Source organism: Grammomys surdaster, unplaced genomic scaffold (assembly GCF_004785775.1).
Source record: "Grammomys surdaster isolate TR1022 unplaced genomic scaffold, NIH_TR_1.0 126133, whole genome shotgun sequence".
In the NCBI taxonomy this organism is placed as follows: Eukaryota; Metazoa; Chordata; class Mammalia; order Rodentia; family Muridae; genus Grammomys; species Grammomys surdaster.
Genome location: NW_021620941.1, coordinates 2,192,093 through 2,210,620, shown reverse-complemented (window position 1 = coordinate 2,210,620; position 18,528 = coordinate 2,192,093). Strand labels below are relative to the sequence as shown.

General features: G+C 53.2%; 1 protein-coding gene across 1 annotated transcript; it reads right to left on the bottom strand.

Annotated features, from left to right (window-relative positions):
* Positions 1 to 279: 279 nt before the first annotated feature.
* On the bottom strand, positions 280 to 18,065 carry Fam78a (family with sequence similarity 78 member A). Its single transcript, XM_028757190.1, has 3 exons — positions 17,601 to 18,065; positions 15,984 to 17,008; positions 280 to 3,165 (listed from the first exon to the last, which is right to left on the bottom strand). Exons 2-3 carry the CDS (start codon positions 16,304 to 16,306, stop codon positions 2,637 to 2,639), a joined length of 852 nt encoding a protein of 283 aa, XP_028613023.1. The 5' UTR covers positions 16,307 to 17,008; positions 17,601 to 18,065; the 3' UTR covers positions 280 to 2,636.
* Positions 18,066 to 18,528: the final 463 nt, after the last annotated feature.

The following is an 18,528-nucleotide window of genomic DNA, read 5'->3' as shown; positions in this document are numbered from 1 at the left end:
TACATGGCATGTACACACATGCAAGTACACATACATGCAAAAGCTATTCTTAAGTCTACTGTCCTTCTGGGACACCAGTCTGGAATATTTCTACAATCCCAGTGCCAGTCCTGATGGAGACAGGACCTTGAGAAAGAGCAGGTGTCCAGACCGCCAGGCCAGAGACCCTGTCTCCAGGCACTTAGCACAGGAACCACAGGTGCAGTCTTCTCAAATGCACTCAGCCTGGCCAGCCACAGTGAGCCTGTGACCCCACATAACCACCACCAGAGCCAAGGGTGCTTTAAAATTAATTTTATTTCTCTTTATATATTTGATTTTGATCTTTAAAAAAAAGGTTCGTTTGACATTGTCTTCAAGAGTCTCGCGCCTGCTGGTAAGTGCACGCATGGGTTTGTGTTCACAGTACTGTCCGTGACCAAGGACGGTTGGTGCTTATTGCTAGAAACAGTGAGCGTCCACGCCTGGGCGGGCATGGGTGTGAAGGACAGCAGTAGAGGAAAGCCTGGGGTCTGTCGGCAACACGAGGCAATGGGCTGAGGGGACCAGCACAGAGAAGCTGGATGTTTAGACCCAGACAGCCTCTCTGGGGTCCTCCCTAGCCCTGTCTTCTGCCAGGCAGGAGGGTAGAGAGGAGGGGGGACCAAGGAAGCCAGGTGGGCAAAGCCAGGCATGCAGTGGGAAGGAGCTCAAGAAATGTAGGTTTGGGGGTCCCCATTCCAGAGCAGTTCAGGCCACCCCTACTGTGATTCCCTAGCCCCACAAAACCCTTAGAGACCACCTAGCCCAGGACAAGGACAAGCCTCCCAGCCCTCACCAGGGCCTGTCTCTTCTTCAGGGCAAGGACATCCTGAACAGAGAGAAGGCCTTTCCAGTCGACAGCCAGCCCTGATCTAGTGTGGGGCTGGGACCACATGGTTCTCCCAGCTAAGGCAACAGCCTCCACATAGAGAAAGGGACGGCTCCAGGGAGGTCCAGCCCTGACAAGTGGCTCTCCAGCAACTGTGCTGTGGGCATGCTCCGTTCAGTGTACTCCAGGTGACTGCAGCTCCCAGCCCTAGCGGCTGAGAATGACCAGACGTTAAGTACTCCAGAAGGACAAGCGTCTCAAGTGTAGGAACAGAGCTGAGATCTAACTGTAGACCTCCCATGCTGTCTCCAAGGCTCCCCCACAAACGGCTCAGCAGCAGCAAAAACATTCTTTTTCTTGTAATAACGGTTTTCTGTGCTTATTATTGGTTCGAATCCAGTGATGCAGCTGTTAGCACGCTTAAAGGAGTGTCCCTGAAGCAGTTCAAAGCAGACATTTCTAGAAACCTTGGCAACACTCAAAGCCAAGTTCTAGGGCTCCAGAAGGTAGACACTAAGACTGCTTACCATGTGTTAACTTTACAATGGCCTGATACCTCCCAAGTAAGACAGCTGTGCTCCCCAGACCTCCACCCCCTCCCCAGGAGCACCTATGATGGGGAAGGGAGGGGCCCAAGCACCCTCCAGCTGGTGCTTAGAGTCTATCTGCAGTCTACCCCAGAGAGTCTGGGAGCTGCTTCCCCTGAGAATGAGCTAGAAGCCCTGTCATGGCTTCTTTACAGTGTGCTAGCAAATGGGCATCCCTGGGTGCTAGAACCCCAGATTCAAGTGTGACAGTGCTGGCCAGGAGGAAAGGGCATGCCTTCTTTACCTTAAGATTCAGTGACAATGCCCCAACCCCAACCCTGCCAGGCATTTGGGACCAAGGTAAATAAAAGAGAAAAAGCCACATTCCTAGGGGTGGGTTCTAGAGATAGCAAAGGTAAAAAAAGTTACCTAGCCCCAACCCAACACTTTGGGAACTCCACGTTTCTTCTCTTAGAATACCGCCACCAGGCAAGTTAAGGCTACTGAGGAGAGAGGAGGGGTCAAGGATCTATGTCCTGCCCAGCTCACACCCCTGCTGGGTACTGGGGAGGGGTTTTACTGGGGTGGGGTAGGAACTCTAGGCAGAGTCTGTGGCTTTCATCCCACCCACACAACAGAGTAAAGCAGCTGGTTTAGACCTGAGATCCCACTCTTGCCCCTCACCTAGACACTCAGAAGAGGGGCGGGGCTCAGGACGGGCCTCCCCTCTTTCCAACTCTGACAGAAGAGGGCAAGTTCTGTAGGGCAGAGATCCGTGACCTTTCCATTTCTTTCTCTCCTTTAAATTCAGCTTAAGGCAAAAGTTTGGCAAAGCAAATCTACATAAGGCCGCACGGCAGAGGAGAGGCAGAGGGGAGGCAGGAAGGGCAGGCAGAGGAGAGGCAGGAAGGGCAGGCTGGGTCCCCTGACAGTCAGCCGCCTTCTCTGCCCCTGAACCCACAAAGAGGAGGGGGAAATAAAAAAGCGGTGTTTCAGAGAATCGGCTGCAATGAACACTGAGGTTGTGAGGGGAGCGAGGAGCCCTGGGGTTGGGGTGGGCACCTGTTGTCCTACTGACCTCTCCCTGCAGGGAAGCACGTGGAAGAGCCAGAGGCCGGCGGTCTTAGCACAGTGAGATCCGCCCCGGGAGAAGGTAGAATGGTTGTATTTTTCTGAATGACCGGACAGGGCATCTGGGTTTCCTTCTGAGCAGTAATATTGATTGTTACGCTGAGTCTCACCTCGCAGCAGCCTGGCTGTTACCGGTGCTTGGGCGGGATCACCACCAGTGGTTGCCCGTACTTGGGCCTCCACATGAGGACCTGAGCATCGTTGGCATTGGGCTTGACCAGGGCGCTGGGTGGGATGGGCTCATTCTTGCTTAGGATTTTAGGCTGGTCCTGGGCAATGGGTTCCCGCAGCCTGGCGCGCTGGCCCAGGGGCCGGCTGGGGTTCACCTCAATGCTGAGCTGCATGCGCCAGTGCAGGGTCTGCAGGATAATCATGTCATTGGTGGAGGTGTTGGTGGCCACCAGCCACGTGGTGAAGCTCTGGTCCCGGTAGATGTTGGTCAGTTTGGCCACGTTGCTCTCGCTGACAGGCACGGCCCACGTGACGCTGGGGTAAAAGTTATCATTCATGCTGATGATGAACTTAGAGTCTCTCTTGGTGGGCCCCACAATCGTGCAGGTCTCCGTGGTGTTGCCGTACCAGGGGTAGTTCACCCCGTCAGAGTCACTGATGGCCTCGATCTTTCCCTCCTGAAGATCGGGAAGCTCCCAGCTAGACCTAGGGGGCAAAGGAGGCCAGGTGAGACGCCCGGTCACCAGCAAGGCTTTCTGCATTCTTATGATGGGTCAGGTACTGTCCTGGACCCTGGGGACAGGAGGTACCCAACCCCCTTTGCTCATGGGGCTGACGTGAGACAGAGCAGACAAAAAATGGGACATCCAATACCAGGCAGATGAGTCCAGTCACAGCCCACTTCAGTAACCCAAGTGTTGGGCTGGAGAGATGGCTCAGTAGTTCACTTACTGCTTACGGAGGACCCGAGTTCAGTTCCCACATCAGCAACTTACTAACGCCTTAAACTCTAACTCCAGGAGATCTGGTGCTCTTTTGGCCTATGTGGGTACCTGCACACACGCACATGCACACACACACACACACACACACACACACACGCGCGTTAAAAATCCTTTGGAAGGCTGGAGAGATGGTTCAGCGGTCAAGAGCACTGCTGATCTTCCAGAGGTCCTGAGTTCAAGTCCCAGCAACCACATGGTGGCTCACAACCATCTGTAGTTGTAATCCCATGGGTTCTGATTCCCTCTTCTTGTGTGTAGATACACATGCAGGAAAAACACCCAAATACATAAAATACATATATATATATATAATTTTAAAAGTATGTTTACATTATACTTTTTAGAAGTCTCAGACTATTCTCAGAGTACCTTCCCAGGCCAGACAACCCCTGAAGGCCAGCACTCTCCATGAGAGCCACGGTCATTAAACTACTAGATGTCAGTTGGGAACTGGAGAAGCCCAACTCTTGACAGGGACTTGTCACTGAGTCTACAGTAATGACAAACACTGGCAAAGCTGGGCCTTCACAAACACCGGTGGGATAACCATATGAAGCCACACAGTTCTATGATCTTAGTAAGGTGGAGGCCATGGCCTCTTAGAGGCTGGGGGTCTACTGGACACACAGCCTTGGAATACAGCCTGGGGTGGGAGTGCAGCTCAGTAGAACTTCTTCCTGCCATATCTGTCCCTCCTGGGACATGAGTGTGTCAGGTAGAAGGGACACACTCTACCTGCTGGGCCCATGGTGGGTGTCTAGCTTAGACATGGGATCCCCACAGGCCTCAACTCCCTCAGTGGCATGAGAAGCCAGGCAAGATCCTCCCCACCCTGGGACACTCAGAACTATCATACTTGTCCCAGAACGACCACAGGAGCGGCACAGGAACTTGCCAATCCAAGGTACATGCACAGCAAAGGTCTACCGCAGAGACTGCCAGGGTTGGTACAGAAACTCAGAAGAGGATCCACCAGCCTGGCTAGGTTACTATGGGGACACAGAGACACACCCTGCAGTTCCCAGGCACCTATGACTATTGGAAAACCTTCTCCGGGCTTCAGGGTCCCTCAGATGACAGACCCAGGGACTATCACCCAGAAGAGCCCCAGGTGGAACCAGGCCCAGCAGGGAATGAGACAGCGCCTGCTCAGATATGGCCAAAGAGTGGGGCCTACTGCCCATGAGCCCAACTGAGCCCCCCAATTTCTGGTCAGGCCTAATAACAGCACTAAGGCTCACACCTCTGCTCGCCAGGAGCCCACAAGCCCTCAGCAGGAGCCCACACGCCCTCAGTAGGAGCGCATACTCCTTTTAAAAGAGCATCCCTAGCCAGGCATCTGTTTGTAATCCCAGCCCCTGGAAGATGGAAGCAGGAAGATACGGAGTTCAAAGGCACCCTCAGCTACATGGAAAGCTCAAGGCTAGTCTACACTCCATGTGGCTTCTCTCAAAAATAACAAAAGTGCTTTTCTGTTCATGGCGCGAATAACTAAGGGAGAGGGTCGGGCGGCTCAGTGGATATGGAAAACACAGTTCCTATGCACAATGGGGGAGCCTTAAAAGGAAAGAAAATTCTGCGGCACACTGCAGCTCGGAGGAGCCCAGAGGCACTGTGCTAACTGAAAGAAGCCACCACAGAAGGTAATTACTGAGGGGCTTACACGTGGTGCCCAGAGCGCCTGAGTTCTGAGAGACAGGAAGTGGAGGAAGGGCCGCCATGGGCATGAAAGGAGGATGCTGATTAGTGGGCGGGGTTTCAGTTGGCAGAGTCAAAGCAGTCCAGAGGGGGACAGTGTGGTGCTTCTGAGGATACCTAACGCCACTTAAGTGTGCACTGCAACCACGTGGCGCTCGGTCAGACTGCTGGCGTGTCAGCAGCACGGGGGCCACAGGTGAACGGGCAGGAGCAGGACTTCTGAGCAAATGCAGGTGTTTGTGTTGTGTGTGTACATGTTTGTGTGGGGCAGCACATGTGTGCAGGTGCATGTACCTGCACACCTGTGAGAGGCCCAGATTCTCTCCATGTTAGTGTGGCTGGCTTTGGGAATTCCCTGTCTCTGTCTCCCTTACACCCAGCCAGCTTCTACTATGTACCCTAGGGATCTAAACTCTGGTACCCATGCCTATGTGCAAGCATGTGCAAGCATGTGCAAGCTGAGCCCATCCCCAGGCTCCAGATTCTGCTAAATTTTCCGTCCCTCCCATTGCTAAGTTCACAAAGTCATGTGTGACAGTCCAGGAACTGAGCAAGTCTGGCCACATGTGCCTGTTTCTCCACTTCAAGCCATCCCTTGGGCCCAGCTTCACAGCAGTGGGTCAGCACCCCAGAATGGGGTTCCTGATTCCCCAGTGGGATTCAGACCAGAGAGGACCCTCAGCCCTGCCCTGAAGCTGCTTCAGTCTCCCTCCACTGGGTTCTGGCCCTTGCTTTAGGTTTAGGTGTTCAGTGCTGTCCTCTATTTGGAAGTCTTTTTAGTTTCCTGTTTGCTTTGCTGTGCTGAGAAGGAAACCCAGAGCCCTAGACAAAGCTACATAGTGCTCTAACCACTGGGCAACACATCCCTAGCCTGGAAAAAAAAATTATTCCTTTTGGCATGCGGGTTGTGGTAGAGAGGATGTTAGAAGATCCCATTCTGGGCTGGAGAGATGGCTCAGTAGTTAAGAGCACTGACTGCTCTTCCAGAGATCCTGAGTTCAATTCCCAGCAACCACATGGTGGCTCACAACCATCTGTAATGAGACCTGATGCCCTCTTCTGGTGTGTCTGAAGATAGTGACAGTGTACTCACATACATAAAATAAATCTTTAAAAAGAAGAATCTCACTCTATCCTAATCACTCCAGTAGCCCAGGCTGGCCTTAAACCTGAGGGAGATCCTCCTGCCTTAGCCTCTATCATGAGCTACCACGCCCAATAAAAAGGCATTTGAGAGCAAGAGCTGGCCAGCTGGCTCACTGGTTAAAGCCACTCACCACAAAACCAAAAGCAGAGTTGCATCCCTGAGACCCACATGGAAAAAAGGAGAGAAGCTATTTCTAAAAATCGACCTCTGACCTCCACAAGCTCATAGGGGCACATGTGCCCCTCCAAAAGTATGTAAATATAAAAGGCAGAGAACAGACTTGCAAAAACAAACAAACAAACAAACCACAGCCCCTCTGAACTTCCAAATCAAATCACTGCAGGCCTAGGTGAAGGTACTTAGCACTGGTGTTACCTTGCTCTGTGACCCTACCCCTGAACAAGCAAGCCCTGCCAGTCACAGACAGGTGACCGTCTCCATGAGCTGGCGGCCAGCAGTGTCTCATGAGAGATGTTACTCAGAAGCACAGCCCGCCCGCAGCATCGGCTTGCCGTGGACCGTCAAGGGAGCCTGCGGGTTTCTAGCTGCAGGAGATGGGAAGGGTGGGACAGAAGTGTTGGTCAGGGACATAGTGTGGGAAACACAAAGCACTGTGGGATGGAAACTGAGGCGCAGACATTCGCTGTCTGACAGTCACGCATACTCTGCACCTCTCTCTCTCTCTCTCTCTCTCTCTCTCTCTCTCTCTCTCTCTCTCTCTCTCTCTCTGTCTCTCATCAGCATCCACGCCCACCCCAGGCTTTCCTCCAGAGACAATGTACTAATACATACCACTGCCACAGCTGTAGTAACAACTGGGGAGAGCTTTTAAACAAAGGCCTCAGGATGTGGAGTCTGGTGGCCCACGCCTTTAAGCTCAGCACTTGGGAAGCGGAGGCAGGTGGATCTCTATGAGTTCAAAGCCCCCAAGTTGCAGGATGGCTAGGGTTATAGAGAGAAAGTCTGTCTCAAAAAAACCATATCCATTAAGCTAGCACTCTTAAGGATCTAGAGGTCAAAAGGCAGGCCACACAATAAAACAAGACAGACAGGGCCTCATATACACTGAGATGGCTTTAAATTTTCTATAAAGCTGAAGCTGGCTTTGAACTCTTTTTTTGTTTTGTCTTGTATTGAATTTTGGTTTTTCCAGACAGGGTTTCTCAGCACAGCCCTGGCTGTCCTGGAACTTGCTCTATAGACCAGGCTGTCCTCTCAAACTTGGAGCTCTGCCTCCTGAGTACTGGCACACTCACACTGTACACCATTCTCACAAGTGACAAGATCAGCACCACAAGCGTGCACTTTGCTCTGGAAGGGCGAACTCAGATGTCAGCCTCAACACTCAGCCTCCTTGACCTGTGTGGGATGAAACACTAAGGCCTGAAGTCCGGGCTCTCAGGAAGGACGAGGCAAGAGGACCGCTGAAGACCGGAGAGCTTGAGGCTGCCTGGACTCGAGGAAACCCTCTAACAAAGCAAACAAGAAGTAAAACCCAGGCCACCCAGATCTTGAGACCTTGTGAAGAATGAGAAGAGGGATATTCTAGCACTGAGAACTTTGATGTGGTCACAGCTATGGGACCTTCTCAGTCACAGCTGTGCAGATGTACACGAGTCACCTGCTTCCCGGCCACCTGCCATATTTCTGTCCTTGTCCTCCGGAGTGTGAGATGTCAGAGTAGCAGGCAAGCCTAGACTTGAACCTGGACCTCAGCATCACGTCTGAGATGGTGTCCCTAGATCCTCTCGACATCCCCAATCCTGCCATGAACGACATGGTTACCAACTCACCATGTCCGCAGAGGATCTGCCTCAGAGCCAGGAAAGGGAGGACCAGAGCTGTGCCCTGGGACTCGGTACCACTCTGACTCCAGCTCCCAAGCAGAGAATCCGCTGCCCTACCTAGTCTCCCAGATTCTAACCCATTCTGTCAGGTTTGTTAAAAAAACCACGTTTGAGCCGGGCGGTGGTGGCGCACGCCTTTAATCCCAGCACTTGGGAGGCAGAGGCAGGCGGATTTCTGAGTTCGAGGCCAGCCTGGTCTACAGAGTGAGTTCCAGGACAGCCAGGACTACACAGAGAAACCCTGTCTCAGAAGAAAAAAAAAAAAAAACCACGTTTGGTCTCATTACTCTGATCCTGCAAAGCCTGTCATGACAGGTCAAGGCCAGAAGAGCAAGCATTCACTTGCACTCCACTTCTTCTCAGTTCCCTGCCTAGGCCCTGCCCCTCCCACCCCTCTTGGTGTCCCCCTGCTCCTGTTCTGGTGGGGGAAAGGGCAGCTGCAGAGCTCTGGCCACAACCCTGGACAAATCACCCTGGCTCTTTAAACAAGCCAGGTGCCCTTGGCCAGTGTTCAGTACCATTAGGACGCTGTAACTGTCTCCTGGCACATACTCCAGCGCAATTAAACCACTGTTTGTGGGCAGTCTTTCCCCAGACAAACCACGAGGGCCAAGAGGACAGAGCCACACCTGCCTTGAACCTTCCCATGGATCCACAACTCATCACAGTACTCGGCCTAGACTTGGGCCCCATAAAGCTTGTAGCCTGGCTCCCTGGCCCTCAGCGGCAGCATGCTGGGTCACTGACTCCAAATAGTATACCCTGCAGAGCTGCAGGTGAACAGGCACTTTTAGGACCCATAGTAACCAAAGCACAAAGCTATCCCTCCCACACTCATGTACACCCAGACACATCTACAAAGGTACACAGGTGTGCATGCAAATTCACACATGTCTACACATGTCACGCCTGTACACATGCAGACACATATATACACCTGTACAAACGCATGTGCACACAGACATACATGTATATACATCTGTGTGCTTACAAAAAAGATATGTGGACACACACAGAGGGGCTTTGGTCAGCATGTATGACTGAGGGTGAAGGGGGTTCAGAAAGACTGCAGTTGGGGCTGGAGGTGGTCAAGGGGGGCCACCACACTGCAGAAGAGGGTCATCCTAATTCAAGGAGTTCGGAAGTCAGCAGCCAGAAGTCAGTCCAGGATAGACCCCTTCAAGGTCTCGGGGACACATACAACTTGCTACCTCCACGACCCTGACCTAAACTAATAGCAATAAACCTTCCCTATTTATCCAGAAGGAAAAAAAAAAAGCCCCATGAAGGGTTCTAGACTGTTCTCACATACTCGGATTAGCAGCTGTTAGTGGGGCCTGGCTTTCTCCTCAGCACAGACAGCACAGGCAGCCCACACAGCCTATGCAGGCCACTGGGCCCCATCTCTCTCCTGTTCACTCTCAGCACAATTTGTCTGTGCTGGGTTCTACAGACAGGGACAAAGGTCGATCCAGTCTCAGGGCCAAGTGCCCCAAGCCCCAAGCAGCATAGATTTTCTTCACTTTGCTCTTGTCTGAGTGTGTCCTCTATTTTCTATTCATTTAATGTTTTCTTTTAAAATTATTCACTTAAAAAATGCAACTGGAGTGCACAACAGTAGTGGCACACATCTTTGATCCCAGTACTCCGTAGGCAGAGGCAGGGAATGTCTGAGTTCAAGGCCAGCCTGGTCTACAGAGTGAATTCCAGGACAGCCAGGGCTGTACAAAGAAACCCTGTCTCAGGGGAAAAAAAAAAAAAAAGCAAGTGGAGCCAGACATGGTGGCTCACATCTTTAATCTCCGAACTCAGGAGCCAGAGGCAGGTGGATCTCTATAGCAAGTTCCAGGCTACGTAGTAAGCATAGTCTGAAAAGAATACTATTTTTTAAGCAGATAAATAAATCATCTCCAAGACACACTTCTTCAAGGGCAGGCTGGCCACACCAGGAACATAAAGCTAGCTCTAGATATGCTTTCTGTATACATTAAATATCTTGCTTTAATGTGAAATTTGGGGACTGCAAGATGGCTCAGCCGGTAAAGGCATTGGTCATTCAGACCCGATGACCTGAGTTCACTATTCAGAACCCACCAAAAGTTGAGAGGGACCAAAGCCACTCCCCAAAATTGTACCCTGGCGTCCACACACGTGTGGTGGCATGCCTCCATATGCCGTGCATACACAAGCACAACAATAATAGATTGTATTTTGGGTAATTTAAAATGAAGTTTAGCTTTGAGCCTACATGATATCACCACCACCTCCCATTACCACCACCCCTCATGACACATGACATTTTAAGGACATGTTTGAGGCAGAGACTGAGGCTCTGGGCTGGATCTGTGCTTATGGCTGTCCTGCCAACCTGGGTCCTGCACTCACCTAGACAGCTTGGGAAGTTAGAGGTTAGCTCACCTGCTCACCAGCTGAACAGCCGAGCGGTCTGATAGAATTTCTCTGGAATGTTAAGGCACATGCTCTGGGAAAGCTGTACAATGTTACAGGAAGTGATGCCCAGAAGGTCCCTACGGTGCCCCAGGACTGGGCCCTTCATAGTTTATCACTACCTCCTGTTTTCACGGCACCCAGCACCTGCCATAGCTCAAGGAATGGATGCTGTCTCTCCCAACAGGCCAACTTCTGGAGCCTTCCTCTAGTCCACACCTCCTCCAGACTCGAGTCCCAGCCCTGGCCTGACCTAAGGAGGAAGGACTCAGACCAGTGACTGCTTAATTTTAGCTTCAAGGCCCTATACTACCATTGGAACTGCCAGGCCACTGCCCTCTCAAAGGTTATAGAATAAACTATTCTTCCTTTAAAGTCTTCATTAGTTTCTAGTAATAAAAGATGTTCTCAGCTGGGCGGTGGTGGCGCACGCCTTTAATCCCAGCACTTGGGAGGCAGAGGCAGGCGGATTTCTGAGTTTGAGAGTTCGAGGCCAGCCTGGTCTACAGAGTGAGTTCCAGGACAGCCAGGACTACACAGAGAAACCCTGCCTCGAAAAACCAAAAAAAAAAAAAAAAAAAAGATGTTCTCTTCTTTTAAAAAGACATTAAAAAATTAAAGTAGGTGGTGGTGGCTCATGCCTTTAATCCCAGCACTCAGGAGGCAGAGGCGAAGGGATCTCTGAGTTCGAGGCCAGCCTGTTCTATAGAGAGAGTCTACACGGAGAAACCCTGTCTTAAATAAATAAATAAATAAATAAATAAATAAATAAATAAATAAAGTAAAAAACAAGTTATCGCCTCTGCCCTCTGTCCCATGGAGGCTACTTACGCATGACATCACAGTTCTGTAAACATCCTTCCAGATGTTTCTGCGTGCACACACAGGATATGTTCCCATGCTTAGCATTTTCTTCATTATAAACCTTATCTCTGTCAGACTCTTGCATGCCTTGTTAGCTTTGTGGTGCTAGGGACAGAACCCAAGGCCTCTCCTGTGCACGTCAAGACCTCTGCCACCAAGCAGAACCCTGCTCATCCCCCAATGTGACACTATCGTTCCCACAGAAACCTGGTTGTTTGTAACAGCAGGACCGCACAGTGGGCAGATCTTAATTCTCTTTTCCAATTGCAAGATGCCTGGGTTTTCTACAACTCCCTGCTCCTACTGCAGTCCTGGGAGAAGGTCTCACTGAGTGGCTCAGTACTGCCCCCTTTCTTCATATCAATGTCATTTACTTGCTCCTTGGTTACCTGTGGTGTCTCTAGAAGGCAGGCCCTGACTAGGGTACAGCATTCTGGAAGTCAGACCCTAAAATCACACACCCAGGACAGAAGAGACAGCAACAGCCAGACAGCTAGGCTCACTGGATAATGGCAGGCAGCTAGAATAGCAGCTGCCTTGACTCTGCTCCGGAAACAACAGGCCCTGCGGCTTTCTCATTCATCCGGCCTGATCTGCAGCAGAGACTCCTAGCATTTTCTAGACTTTTCCCTGATCCCCTGGCTGCTGGGTATCTGTACATTCCCAGGACACTTGCTCCCCACTCTCCCAAGGTAGATTCAAGCTGGAGCCACCACTTAGTCACAGCTAGCCCAAAGGGAGCTATCCTAGGCTGGGCCACCCCCACCATTTCCCTCCCACCCTGAAGCTAGGAAGCAAGGACTTCCCTCTCCCCCTCACCCCACCCTGGCCTCCACCATTGCCCAGGAGATGGGGGAAGCCGCCTTCCGCCCTTAGACAGGAAGTATAGTCTTCAATTGTTCTGTGAGGCCTCAGGCCCTGGCTCCGGGAAGAGGCCAGCAGGGACATTCCTCCTGGGGCCATCCCCCAGATCTCAGGTGCTGAGCAAACATCCTTGGGCAAGTGGCTTTGGGATTTATAGTCTGCATTCCTGTGCTCAAATTAGGGCCTCTGAGGTCCTGGGATGCACCCCAGAAATAGCAGGGAGAAAGACAGCCAGCGTTCCAATGTTTCCACACAAGTCTATCCAAGCCGTGACAGCACATGCGTGGGTCAGGAAAACCCACTAGGCCTCAGGGGCCAAGGCTGTCCTACTATGAAAAGGTTCCCAGAGAAAACACAGGGTGAAACAATATTTGGTCACACAGTATAGAACAATAACCCAATACTGATACCCAGGATTTGTAATCGTGGTATCTGGGGAGATGGAGGAGGTTCCAGGGTGCTAGCTCTGTGCCAAGTACTCTACCTTGCTCATCCCACAGAGCCAAGCAAGCAGGGAGGTGGGAGCATCCCCTTTTCACAGATGGGAACTACGAGGTCTGAACGGCTCTCCTCCCGTCCCCTCCACATCATCCTGAGCTGCACTGCTCCTGACCTTGGCCTTGGCCTTGAGCCCGGTTCCCGGAGAGCTCCAAAGAAGGGCAAAGAAGGGCAAACTAGAGACAACTTGCACCGTGTCTCCCACACAGACAAGAAACTGTAACTTGTCACTTAGAAGGCTCTATCCCGGCTGACAGGTGGCAGTTGAGGAATTGCGGGGAACAGCTGAGGAGGCAGGTGTCTCCAACAGTTTGGAAGGGGGTTGGCATTGAAAGTACTGTGGGTTGGACCGAACACCACATAGAACGCTCCCATGCAGGCACAAGAGAGGCGCCATCTTCCAGCACACCCCTGCATAGGTGGGCTGTGACCGAGGTGGTGGCTTTTGGATTTCAGTGTTCCATCAGAAATAATTTCAAGTCCAGAATGCCACCCAACAAAGTTCCTCCTCGCTTAGGGATTAATTTCAAGCAAGGATAATGCAGAGGGATATTATGGATTTCAGCTAAGTAGTCAGAATTAATATTTTTAGTATAAGCCCATTTGTAAAGAATACGAGTCCTAATCCAGCCTAGGCCACCTGGCTGTCCCCTACTCAGGTCACTGATGCCTGGGCCCTAGAGTTCATGTTAGAGACCCGAACAATCTGGGTTGAGTCTAATAGCCATCTCACATCCCTCCTAGGGGACATTTGTGGTTGTTACAAGTTGGAGGAGGTAAAGCCAAGCATCTTCTGTAATATCCTGCCCCCAGCCACCCAGGGCACAGGCAGGGGGAGGAACAAGTCCCTACCACTTGGACTTAAGAAGTTCATACAGGAAGGTGCAGATTTTGTTTTGTTTTGGGATCCAGGGTCTTGAGATGAAACCCTGGCTGGCCTACACACTATGTAAACAAAGATGGCCTTCAAATCAGAGAAATCTGCCTGCCTCTGCCTGCAGAGTGCTGGGATTAAAGGTCTGTGCCTTCTAAATGTTTCTGTTTGTGGCCAGAAGGGAGCTATAAAGGGTGGAGTCCAGGCTTCCTGCAAAAGCCCAGTGTCTCCACGGGAAGGGAGGGGTACAGACACCTACAGTGGATCACAGGGACGGTACTACTCAGCAAGTCCAAGCTTCAGACTGCATTTCCTCCTAAGGATTGGTCACCTGCCCCTGTTCCCTCAACTGGCCCTGCCCGACCTGGGACTTCAAAGCCAGGGTACCCCAAAAGAATGAGCAGAGTCAGGCGCTGACAGAGAGCAAAGAAAATGGCCTTGGCCACTTAACCATCCCTGCATGATGCTATTTTTAGTTTTAGTTTTAAAAGTTAAGAGTATAGGACCCAGGCTGGGGAGACGACACATCTCAAGGAGTAACTAGCTGTCTTTTCTAATTCAGTGGTTTCAGGAAAGGGCATCAGCTTCATAAATACCATTGCTTACTTCCGGCTGATAGACTTGAAACTGAAATCACATCAAAGTTGACAGCCATCTGCTTGCAGGACTCACATGAACTTGGCCTAGTGCTGGCCGTGGAGGCAAAGGTTGCCTGCGTAATTCCCTCAATAGACTATGCAGAGGAACTTTGATTAGGCCCAGTTTGCAGATGAGTCAACTGAGGCTTACTCAGAGTGGCTAAGACACTTACTTGTCTAGGGTCACACCCTGGAGAGAGCCAAAGGTGCACAAGGTTCCTCTAACGAGGCATCGGTCTAGGCTTTTGATACAATACCCTAGGGGCAGCTCAAAGACGTCAGGGAAGCCATCAGGTTTACCCTGAGGAAAGCCTGTGTTTCTCAACTGTCTGGATGCTTTGTAAAAAGCCAGGAAGAGGTGTCAGGAGAATCTGGCTGAAGGCTGCTTGTGAAGATCTCCCTGAATACCTGAGTCTTGCCACCCATCTTGGGGTAGGTGTGTATCCACAGGCTTAAAAGAGGAAGGGCTCAAAGGCAGGGGTGGGGCTGCTGGGAGCCCAATGACCCTGTGTGCCCCAATGGTTTTAGGTCGTTGGGGTGACAACCTAGTTTTAAGCCTTATCCCATCTTCCTGTTTCCTGCAGAGCTTAAGAGTCGCTAAATGGAGAAGGCACGTTTGTTGCCTTGTGTGGAGCTTCCCTCAGCCCTGTGGACATTCATTCTTCAAACATTAGCTCCAACTCTCCAGGAGACCTCTCTCTTCTCACTTGCAAAGCTGAGAAGTGAGGCCACATAGAGTGGACACCAAAGACTTCGAGACAGGTCCACAAGCCACCACAGGGGTCAAGCCAGGGACTGTGCATATGTGTGTGTGTCCCCCACACCTCAACAAATCCCACCAGGTCTCAGTAGCTGCTTTCACCACTGTCCCCATGAGCAGGATTTCCACATGAGGGATGGCCTTCTTTGGGGCCAGAGAGCATGCAGACCAAGGGCTCCAGGGTCCCAGGGAGATCTCTCATTCTATGACCAAACCAGAGATGAAACCAGTGTGTTCCTCTAGCTGCTCCTAGTCAGGGCCCTATTGGAGGGACACTGGATGCTGACCCTTGACCTCTATTGGGAGACAAAGCTGCACACTGCGAAGCAAACTGGGTTTCTGAAGTCCCTTTCAAACACACACTGCCACTAGCCATCCCCACTGACAATGGCAAAACTGGCCTTTGCAGCTTTTCTGTGCATCTGAGCTCCTCCCCCCACACCCCCCCCAGACACGCGATCACCCTCCCCCCCCCCCCAAAGTCCTGTGCAAAGAAGTCTGGGAGCTGTTTCGAGGCTTCCAATCACTCCCGTCTGCCTCATGGGTTCATGGAGGACTGAGCCTGTGTGTGGGTAGAGTGATAACTTCTCTGGTGACCCCAGATGGCCTTAACACTTGCTTTACCAAAGGGGCACAGGTTCCTGTTCTCTCAGCATCTTGCCAAGAAGGACTGAACAACTCTAGGCACTAGGGACAATGGCAGGTCAGGTCTAGCTGAGCTAGGACCCTAATCAACAAGTAAAGGCTCCCTAGAGTTGCCTGACCCAAGAAGGCTTGGAGACAGTTCCACTTCTGCCTAAAGACCCCTGTGTCCCAGCAGCCCTGCTCCAGCCTCGCCCAGCCTTCAAGCCCCCCCCCAACCAGTCCCCAGGAGTACTCACATGCCCTGCTCCCCATACTGGTTGTAAAACTCCATATGGCTACACGCCTGAATCCAGCCAACGATCCAGGTCTCCTTCTTGGGGATGGGCGGCATGACCACTTGGGCTGAGGCCCGGAAGTGAGGTGTCCGGTAGCGCAGTACCACGCTGGAGGACTCGTCGATGCTGGTGGGGATGGGGTCGATGGAGGCTTTCACATCAATCACGGTAATCCCTTCCCGGAAGACTCTGGCTTTGCCTCCGATGCTCTGAATACAGCCCATGGCACACAGGACCGCTCTAATCTCCAGGGAAGGCCAGCAGTCCCAAAAATAACAGGGCATTGAAAGGATGGAGGTTGCAGGACCCAGTGCAGAGCGCGCAATCTAATCTCAAAACTCAAAAGCGAGATCCATAGGCTAGAGACCTTAAGGAGTGGAGGGGGCTTGCATAGCACTACCGGGCCTTGTTATAAATACGGATTCTGTTGCATCTCAAGAGCCCTGGGCTCCCTCTTCTAGCAGTGGGCAAAAGCCACCGATATTCTTTGGGTTTAAAAAAAGAAAAGTTTGGAGTTTAATGGATAAGCATGTTGTTCTGACATCCAGCGCTGCGTCCTCACACTTGGGGATGGCAGCTCGGGCACTCTCCCTGAAGTCTTCGGAGGAAGCAGACGGGCTCTGGCAGGCACATAAATAAGGAAGGCTCGGTCCCCGCGCGGTCGCGCCACCCTCGCTGCAGAACGCCGACTTCCTGCCCTTCTGCCTTCCGCACCGGCTCCCTGGGACACACGCGCCCGCCCGGCGGGGCCCAATCAATTACAGCGTGAGCTCCCGTTCAAGGGGCAGAGGTCCCGCGTCCTGTGAGGCCCGCACCCACCCGCGGTTCCAAGAGGTGCGCTACGGGCTAGGTGCTCGCCGGGTCCCCTCCGGCGCCCACTCGCGCGCTCCTCTGCCACTGTCGCTGTCGCCGCCGACTGCCGCGCAGGGCTCCGGGGCTGTGCTCGAGTGTCCGCCGCCGCCTGCTTCGCTTCGGCTGCCGAGAACCTGCAGAGAGGTGGAAGGCACAGGGCGTCAAAGTTGAGCCGAACTTTACTGCGGGGGGACTCGAGGGCGCGGCGATGCGTGTGCGCCGGGCGCGGGCTGCGGAGCTGACGGCGCAGCTCTGGGCGGTCTCCCCGGAGGTGGCGCCCCCCTCCGCCCGCCCCGTCAGTGGCGGCCGCACGACTGCGCGCACCAGCGAATAATCGCCTCCCGTGACATCTCCGCTGACACCCGTCCAGCCCGGGGGCGGGGTGAGGGGTCGGCCAGACTGCCACCTCAGTGGGTCACTAGGACCTCTCGGCTCCGGTGCTGCGCTTCAGCACCACGCCACCAGCGTGGAACGCCCCTTCTCGCTCCAGTGTCTCGGTCCCCGGGGTCGCAGTGCCATCCCCACGCCGGTCCTTTATGGCGTGCTGCCCTTCGCCGGTAGAGGTGGCTCGACATCAAGAGGGCTTGTTGCCCCCCACCCCACCCCGTGCCTCGGTTTCCTCTAACCAATTTTGAGCCGCAGCAGAGCCCAGCGCGTCCGGAGCGCGCGCCTCCGCCAGGGAACTTTGGCAATCAGGTCCCCGCCCAGGGGGCGTCGCGAACTCACCTGCCCTTAGGGCCACTCCAGGTGCTTGGATCACAGTCCTCCTCCGGTCTCCCTTAACCTCTCTGCCCGCACGTAATCGGGGCCCCCTCCCCTGGGCAGTGTCCCCTGGCTCTTGTCTACTAGGGTCTGGGGATGGCGCGGGCGCCTCGGATCCCCAAGCCCCTCCTGACTCCGGGCTGCTGTGGGGATAGCCGGGGGCGGAGGGCTGAGGCTCGGGGCTCTCTCGCCCCCACCCCGAGCGCCTCCTTATTTTATGATCATTATGAGAGTGCTGTCACCGCTCTGCCCCGCCGCCTCGCCGCAGCTGCCTGGCGCTCTCCGCGCCGCCTCGCTCTGCTGCAGCATCAGAAAGGCAACCAGGTCAAACTTTGCAGAAACTCGGCCCCTGCGCCGGCCTGGCCCCTATGTTCGTCCGCAGCCGCGCGACAACGCGCACCGGCGCACGCAGGACCGACGCTCGCTCGTGCGCCCCGCGGGTTGCAGGTCTGAAAGCGCCGGCCGGCAGGCGGGCAAGCGCCGCCTCCTCCTCCAGCCCGCCCGGCTCTCCACCCTAGCTCCGGCACTCAGCGCACCCTGCCCCCTGGTTATCCTTCTCTCTTTCCCCCCTCTCTGCAGCTGCAGGGGGAGTTGAGCCTCTTCTTGCATAAACGACATTTCCTTTTTTTTCCTAACCCTAGGAATTCTGGGTAGTGTAGTTCTGTGTCTTTCTCGGGTCCTGGGGTTGGGGGGTGTTCCTACTGCCCTTTGACTTCTGAATGCCAGCAGCCAGTTCAGGAGACTTGAGGCATTGTCCTGGGAATCCTAGCTGCCGGAGTTGGTGGTTGGGTGGATAGTGTGGAAGTTTTGGGACGCTCCAAGACTTGGGAAGGTTTGGAGGGTAGGAAAAGTTGGTGTCCCCCAACCTCCAACCCTGTGTTGATCTTTGTAT

Bases quoted from the DNA above. Each gene is read 5' to 3' on its own strand.
- Fam78a (XM_028757190.1), bottom strand. From the start codon at position 16,306: ATGCCCTGTTATTTTTGGGACTGCTGGCCTTCCCTGGAGATTAGAGCG. The intron at 3,166-15,983 runs GTGAGTACTCCT...TTTGCCCCCTAG, and splicing joins CAGTATGGGGAGCAGGGCAT to GTCTAGCTGGGAGCTTCCCG.